The 8,523-nt window shown below is 47.9% G+C and overlaps 1 protein-coding gene across 1 annotated transcript; it reads left to right on the forward strand.

The window, feature by feature from the left end:
- Positions 1-2,220: 2,220 nt before the first annotated feature.
- LOC127302066 (ABC transporter G family member 11) lies at positions 2,221-7,200 on the forward strand. Its single transcript, XM_051332418.2, has 10 exons — positions 2,221-2,979; positions 4,287-4,576; positions 4,827-4,998; positions 5,090-5,212; positions 5,328-5,456; positions 5,563-5,757; positions 5,894-5,980; positions 6,079-6,351; positions 6,434-6,541; positions 6,646-7,200. The coding sequence occupies exons 1-10, from the start codon at positions 2,542-2,544 to the stop codon at positions 6,985-6,987; spliced, it is 2,157 nt and encodes a 718-aa protein (XP_051188378.1). The 5' UTR covers positions 2,221-2,541; the 3' UTR covers positions 6,988-7,200.
- The last annotated feature ends 1,323 nt before the right edge of the window (positions 7,201-8,523 follow it).

The raw sequence follows: 8,523 nt of genomic DNA on the forward strand, positions 1-8,523 counted from the left end.
GCAACGGCGCTCCAAGGCTGGAGATGTCGTCGTCGCCGCCGCCGTCTCCTCAATGGCAGCCGAGGAGGACGACGTACTCGTCCTCCTCGCACTCTTCTTCCTCAGGACCGGCGCGGTCGACGCCGTCCTTGTCGTACCGGTCGGCGTCGTACACCGTTCCCAAACGGGAGGTGAACGAGGAGCCGGCGACGCCCGTCAACACGAGGCGTGGCGGCAGCGGCAGCCGGCGGCAGCAAGGGAGGCGCGGCGGCGCCCTCATCATCCCGAAGCCGGAGGTGAAGGAGGAGCCGGAGGAAGCGTCGCAGGCGGCGCTGCTGGCGGAGTATGAGCGGCAGCAGCGGCTCATCGCCAGCAGCGACGACCCCGAGGACTGCCCAGGTCTGCGGGCGGCGTTCTTGGCGTCCATGGACGACAAGGACGCCTGGAGGGGCGACCTCGACGCGGCGATCGCCTTGTCCATCCGCGACTCCGGCAAGCCGCTGGTGGACCTCACCGACGACGACGAGGCAGGACCAAGCGGCGCGGTGAAGGACGAGCCCGTCGATGAGCCCGTCGGCGAGCGCGTCAAGCAGGAGGTCGTCACCGACGACATGCACAACTTCCAGCAGTACTACGACGCCTCTGGCCGCCGCAAGTGGTTCTAGATTAGGTTTAGTTTAAATTTAGTCAAATTTCGTTCGAATCTTGTAAGTTTGGACGAATCTTAGTCGAATCTCGTTAAGTTTAAAATTTCCGAATTTTTGTTTGGGGGACGCGACTGGGGAGCGACGTCCCTCAAAGGCGGTACGAACGAAACACGTCCCCCAAACGCTCAATCCGGCGCGGTTTGGGGGGCGCTTTGGGGGACGCGGCTGGAGATGCTCTTATACCTTATTCATAAGCTCTTGTCCCCGATGAACTACGATCAGGCGTGGCTGGAAGTAGAAGAAATAGACCATAAACAAAGTATTCAAAGAAATGTGATTCGCAATGCGGGTACAAGTAGAAATGTGGAATAGCCACCAAAAAGACATAAACAACATAGTGAGATTTTCAACCAAACACATTTTAGTTCACAATAATTCGAACCATGTATTTGATTTTGGGTCACATGGAAAAAGTATTTGATTTTTCGTTCAGACGTATAAAAACAAGTTGCCATGAAATCACGATTGTCAATTTGCAAGCTGCTTGGAATTTTCTTAAGTTTACCTTTCCGATCAACCTCGAACCTCCAGCCATATACCATCGAGAAACTTTAAGGTGCTCAAACAGTTTTTTGTGGCAGGTACATTCAAATCCAACCATAGCTATACACAAATTCGACACAACTCTAAAATAAATGTGGGCATGTTTCTGTAAACAAAAACGAAGAAAACATGATAGGTTTCACACAGAAAAAGTTGGTAGTCTAAGAACTTTATGTTGTAAATCGAATGGCATAAGATGCATTGAACTTAAAGTTGTGAAATATGCAAGATTCAATTGGTCAAAATAACCGAACTGCAATTTACCGGATTTGAAATTGTTGTATATTTGACGACTACAAAATTATGACGGGGACAATTGTAGGGCCCTACAAAATTGACGACTATGAGATAGCGTGGACATGTTGTATATTATCATTAGCGAGTAATATTAGCGGAGATGATATGCTCAACTGATTGGCTAAAATATAATGATGTGGATAGCTTGCATATCGAAAACTTATGATAGACAATTAAAAAAACATGTTAGCGGAGTTTTGCTCTATAAGTGCTACCAGCACAGATACTGTGTGAGTCAATTATGTGTGACACTGACACAACATGAATTTTTCCAAATACATGTTAGTAGATGGAATCCATTAAAACCCTTCCTTCTTCTAGCACACACCACAATAACTTGTCTTATCGAGGTATTTTCGTTAACAAAACTTACCCTTGATGATAATCAGATGGTCATGACTAAAACTCTGTCTTACCTCTAAGGAGAGGTAGCTGGTCAAGAAAGCCTAAACGGTGTGTACATGCATGACTGGGGCGGTTTTGCACCCCGGTTGCATGCATTGCGTGGTGTGTCTCCCCTCCGTGCCAAGCTCACACCAAACAGGCATCCACCGCCTCAGCAGCTCCTTCATCTGCATCGCATGCATGGCCATGGCTGACCCCATGGTCAAACCCCTGGCGATCCCTCACCCTCATAACTTCTGCCCCTCTCCTCCCCTACTCTTTCTCTGTAGAGCTTCTGCGCCTCCATTAACTCCCTCGCATCCACCCCCTCTTCACTTCATTCGCTCCTTCATAAAAACTCGCCACCCCAGACGCGCACACAGAGACCCAGAAGCGAGAGAGAGGGGCGGCAGCAGCCTATCGTTGCAGCTTGGACACGCCGCCCAAGAAACGCCATTCTTCTCCCACGCCGGCCTAGCTTGTACGGCTAGCTAGCTTCCTCCCTGTCACGTGCTCGCGTACGTCGCTGCGTCGAGGAGAGCGAGCCGTGCGTCCGTCTGTCTACTTGTTGCTGCTGCTGCTGCTGCCAAAGAACCACCAAAATCTCCCGAGACCTGCTCGGTCTGTGGGGATGAAGAAGGGAGGGGCAGCGGGAATGGCGCCCCAGGAAGCGGCGGCGGCGGTGGGGCAGGTGAAAGCGGAGCTGGAGGACGTGGGGAAGGCGGCGGGACGGGCGGTCGCGGTGGCGTCGGCGCCGGCGATGAGCCCGCTGAGCGAGACGCTGTGGCGGGAGAAGGCGGCGGTGGAGTTCCTCGGCGACGTGTCGGCGCGGCTCGCGTGGCGGGACCTCACGGTCACCGTGGCGCTCGGCAGCGGGGAGACGCAGGCCGTGCTGGAGGGGCTCACGGGGTACGCCGAGCCGGGCACCATCACCGCGCTCATGGGGCCCTCCGGCTCCGGCAAGTCCACGATGCTCGACGCCCTCGCGGGGCGCCTCGCCGCCAACGCCTTCCTCTCCGGCACCGTCCTCCTCAACGGCCGCAAGGCCAACCTCTCCTTCGGCGCCGCGGTACGTACTGCCACACTAGTCACTAGCTCCTCGGACGCCGCTGTCACCTTCTTAACATCATAGAACACTTAAAATACAACTAGATGCAGCTATCACTCTTTGCAGATAAAATAAAATTGAACAAAAACATTTGCTCTGTTATAAATTAAGAAATATTTCTTTACTCATGTATCTCCCAACAAGATTCTTCTTCAATTAGTTAAAAAAAAAAGATTCTTCTGTAATTGAACATGTGTTATGTGAGTGAATTTGGGCGTACAACACATGAACACAGTAGCAGCTAGGCGATGGTGCCATGGTGACCCAGTACTACTGTACTTTACACTGTCTGTCTTTTTTCCCTCTTGCTCCCTTTCCTTGTTTTCGCCTTACTGTTTCTCCGTACTAGCCATCTTGAATTGTGATTAATAAGATCTATCTGCATCACCTGATACAAACCATGTAAGAAGAATGAAAGGGGCCATGTGTCACGTGGCATGCTTTGAAACCTTGCGAGTTTCTTTCTTCTGCTAGCTTAGCTGAGCTGCGTCTGCTATGTGTTGGAGGTCATCTCCTGAACTGCACCTGAGCTACTTGTGTCTGGAGATAGATTAGAAGTTGAAGATTGGGAGATGAATTCATTTTCGGCCTGTTTTTAGACCGACCATCTTCTTATGGCTAAGTTGTATGGTGATGGATTGGACACACACGCGAGTAACTTCATTTTTGGCGCCTGAGAAGTGGAGACGGAAGCAGATGGGTTTACTTTAGTGTGAACCCATCTGTATATGTTAGTAGTCTGCTCATATAATGCTCATGATACACTCAAAACCGAGTTGAAATAAATGAGGCCGTATGCATCAATTGATGCAGAGGCTGGGGTATCCCCATTTCGAAAAAAAACACTCAAAACCGAGTGTACTTTAGTGTGATCGAATATGACTCGTGTTTGTTAAACACAAGTGTGTATATGTTAGCTGAAATCAATTATCCGCACACTTGAAATTTAGAGTATAGAGTAGGTTGGTGCTCATGTTATGATGACTTGAGCTTCATTGGTTGCTGTTGAAACTGGCTAGTACCTGTCTTGTACTACAGTTCAACTTAGTTTCTGTACTTATCACTAACTAACTAGTATTACTAAATTATTCCGATAAGTAAAATCCACATTGTAAAACAAACATATTTTATCTGGGGCACTGTATTTCCATTTGTGTTTACTTTGCTCTTTCAGTTCATCTATTACCATACTCTCTCGATGATGCAACATAGAACAAACTGTTCACATCTTGGTACTGGAAGTGACAACCACAATTTTGCAATTTCAGGCCTATGTGACGCAAGATGACAACTTGATCGGCACACTGACGGTGAGGGAGACTATCTCATACTCGGCCCGCCTTCGCCTCCCTGACAACATGCCCATGGAAGAGAAGCGTGCCCTGGTCGAGGGCACCATTGTTGAGATGGGGCTCCAGGACTGCGCTGACACGGTCATCGGAAATTGGCACCTGAGGGGGGTCAGTGGTGGTGAGAAGAGGAGGGTCAGCATTGCCCTAGAGATACTGATGAGGCCTAGGCTGCTCTTCCTGGATGAGCCCACCAGTGGTCTTGACAGGTATGGGGTTTTCACAAATACATTTTTAGCTCAGTTGTCTGAAATTATTTTGACTGTATTAGTAGATAATGGAAGTAAGATAACTGAAATCTGAATATTACATGTGTACAATTTGTGCACTACTCTGTTCAGCATGTAGTTTCAAGACAGTCATGGCAGTACTTTCAGAAGAATTTGATTTTAGTGTGATTCTAACAGTTTCAGTACGTACCATGCATCCAAGAAACTGATGTATCACAAAACTGTGCAGTGCTTCAGCTTTCTTCGTTACGCAGACGCTGCGTGGGCTGGCTAGGGACGGTCGAACTGTGATCGCTTCGATCCATCAGCCGAGCAGCGAGGTCTTCGAGCTTTTTGATCGACTGTTTCTCCTCTCAGGGGGCAAAACAGTGTACTTTGGGCAGGCTTCTGAGGCTTGTGAGGTAGTAAATCTGAGTTTACATGCCTTTATATTTGTGTTCCTGCAATGTTAATGGGGTATCTGAATCCTGTCCTGTCATGTGCGTTTTGCAGTTCTTTGCCCAAGCAGGCTTCCCATGCCCACCTCTGCGCAATCCATCGGATCATTTCCTGCGCTGCATAAACGCAGACTTCGACAAGGTGAAGGCCACTCTGAAAGGATCTATGAAGATGAGAGTAAGTTTCAGAGTTCAGCCAGATCCCTCGTACTTACAAGTAGTTCACGGTTGTGCTATAGCCTATATGTGTCTTGACTCTTGACTGAAAATTCTGCTATCTTTTGCATACATAGTTTGAGAAGCCTGACGATCCCCTCGAGCGAACCACAACTTCCGAGGCAATCAGAAGGCTAATCAGCTACTACCAGCGCTCGCAGTACTATTTCGTGGCACGGCAGAAAGTTGATGAGATGGCACGGGTTGTAAGTAGTCAATAATATCCATTCAGCAACTTCTCACAATTCAGCCTGACCATTGAGGCCATCACAATTTGAAGATTCATCATTCATGTGGTTTTTTCCATTGCAGAAAGGAACGGTCCTGGATGCAGGGGGGAGCCAAGCAAGCTTTGGGATGCAGGCCTTCACGCTCACGAAGCGATCGTTCGTCAACATGTCAAGGGACTTTGGGTACTACTGGTTGAGGCTTATCATCTACATTGTTGTCACAGTCTGTATTGGGAGTATCTACCTCAACGTCGGCACCAAATACAGCTCCATCCTGGTAACTAAAGAACATCAAATATTGCTTCAGCTAACAGTTTACACTTACATTTGGCTAGCTATCCTGAATTGCAAATACTGCTTGACGTTTCATGTTTGGTGGTCTGACAAAAAAAACTCTGAAAACATGAATTCAGGCACGGGGCGCATGCGCATCTTTCATCTTTGGCTTCGTCACGTTCATGTCCATCGGAGGGTTCCCGTCTTTCGTGGAAGACATGAAGGTTTGTACTCAGAAAACCATCAGAGATCTGCATAGAATTCTTCAGACTCCGACCAAGTTTTGCTTTAACTGGATATTTTCTTGGGGTGGTTTCTTCAGGTGTTCCAGAGGGAGAGGATGAACGGGCACTACGGCGTGCTGGCGTTCGTGATCAGCAACACGCTGTCGGCGATGCCGTTCCTGATCCTCATCACGTTCCTGTCAGGGACGCTGTGCTACTTCATGGTGCACCTCCACCCGGGCTTCACCCACTACATCTTCTTCGTGCTGTGCCTCTACGCCAGCGTCACCGTCGTCGAGAGCCTGATGATGGCCATCGCCAGCATCATTCCCAACTTCCTCATGGGCATCATCATCGGCGCAGGGATACAGGTAACTTCCATGATCCCCCATCTGTCAGCAGGTTTTCGGATATGAAATGGGCATCAAGTAACAATTGTTGGGAATGTTTCAGGGGATCTTCATGCTGGTATCAGGGTACTTCAGGCTCCCGCATGACATCCCAAAACCATTCTGGAGGTACCCCATGTCATACATCAGCTTCCACTACTGGGCACTTCAGGTAAAAACAAAATCTATCAGAAGCTACCACTGAGATCCAAATCACATCAAATTCCTGTGAAATTCTCGTGAAATTCAAATGGGTCCTTTAATGTTGGTTTGCAGGGGCAATACCAAAACGACCTGGTGGGGCTGGTGTTCGACAACCAGGACGACGAGCTGCCCAAGATCCCAGGGGAGTACATCCTGGAGAACGTGTTCCAGATCGACGTGAGCCGCTCCAAGTGGCTGGACCTCTCCGTGCTGTTCAGCATGATCATCATCTACCGCCTGCTCTTCTTCGTCATGATCAAGGTCAGTGAGGACGTGACGCCGTGGGTGCGTGGATACATCGCCAGGAGGAGGGTGCAGCACAAGCGAAGAGCGGCGGAGCTCGCGATGGTCCGGACGCCGTCACTCCGCGGCTATGTAGTCGACGCGGCCGAACTACCGGCGGATCATCCGTGAGTGGCCTGAGCTGAAGAAGACGGGTGGATTGGATTGGACAGAAAATTAAGGCTTAAAAATAGCTGAACCGGTAGAAAAAGAATCTGATATGACTGAATGTGTCATGTGTATGTTATATAGATTGTACTAGCACTGCTTAAGCTGTCTTCTTGTAGTATTATTCTGAACGATGTGTATTTCCGCAGCTGAATGCAAGCTTACTCCTCTATTTCATTTGTTTGCACTGGCATTTAAAATGGCACTAAGATCAGAATTCAGAGCTGGGCTCGCTCAAACATGCATCTACATGAAGAACGACGAGAAGGCGCCAAAAGTTACAAGCCACAGTTTGACATGATATATGATGCACGATTTGTGATCCTTCTATCGTCTACAGTACCAACCTAATGAGGTAGCCTTTCGTCATTAAGATGGCAGCTTGTGGCATGCAGTAAGGTTGTCATTCAAATAGTGCTACAAATGGCAACAATTAGTAGTACTGATCGGAGATATCCCAAGGACGATCTTGTCAGGGCAGGACGCTAGTAGTACTGTTATATATAATCACGACAAGAACACAACAGTCCAAGTGTCCAACAGAGGACATATGGTATGTATATTATATATATACCCATTAAAGAGAGAACTATTTGCTATAGTACTACTTCCTCCAATCATATTGGGTGCCACTAATATGGATGTATAACATATTTTAGTTTTAGGTACATCCATATTAGTGGTGGCAAGTAATATGATTCGGAGTGAATACCATCATGATCCATCATTAGTCTGAACTTAACAACTGGAAGGGACATGTATTAAATCAACACAAGCTGTCAAGAAGTGTTTAAGGCTTTGTGTAAACTGGGAACAGGGCAAGATTAATGCGAAGTGTAGGTAGTTGAGGACCTGAGGTGACATCATGTATTATGAGCTGATCAGATGCTTGCTGTGGATCGCATGTGGATGTGGTGCAAGTCAATGCCATCGAACAACGGCAATAAATTGGTGCAGTGTAACATTGCAAGGCTTCCTTGTCCGGTTTCTGCAGCCAGCCATGGAGGAGACATACATGAAAGAAAACTCTCATATCCTAGTCTTTACTATTATATGTGAGTTGGTACGTCGTCAAAAATGTTTGATGTAAATATTGAAGACATCTTGACCATCCAATCATATAAAACCTCTCCCGCTTGATATCGAGCCATCCATGCAATCTACCCGCATCAAAATCTCCTAAACATTGATTGGTTACCAAAAAACAACATCTGAAGAATTAATCATGGGATCGCCATAATCAATCAGGGAAATATATGGAAATTATGCAGCCAAACATTAATCACTCGAATTGGCAGTACATGGAAAGCAATCGGGACGTTTTCACAATTGGGGTGATCCAACCAATCGGGACGGTTTCACCATTGTCAGCCTGACCATGTCATCCCTATAATCACTCAAGATAATTATGTCACACGATCCCATCAGGCCATTTCCATTCCCCACTATCTCTCTTTCGCCGCCGTCCACTCTCACGAGCACATGAGCGTCGAGCCGTAC

The sequence above is a fragment of the Lolium perenne genome, chromosome 1 (genome assembly GCF_019359855.2).
Source record: "Lolium perenne isolate Kyuss_39 chromosome 1, Kyuss_2.0, whole genome shotgun sequence".
NCBI classification, from domain to species: Eukaryota; Viridiplantae; Streptophyta; class Magnoliopsida; order Poales; family Poaceae; genus Lolium; species Lolium perenne.

Coding starts and splice junctions, on each gene's coding strand:
- LOC127302066 (XM_051332418.2), top strand. CDS start 2,542: ATGAAGAAGGGAGGGGCAGCGGGAATGGCGCCCCAGGAAGCGGCGGCG. Junction 2,980..4,286: donor ACCTCTCCTTCGGCGCCGCG/GTACGTACTGCC, acceptor TTGCAATTTCAG/GCCTATGTGACGCAAGATGA. Junction 6,352..6,433: donor TCATCGGCGCAGGGATACAG/GTAACTTCCATG, acceptor GGAATGTTTCAG/GGGATCTTCATGCTGGTATC.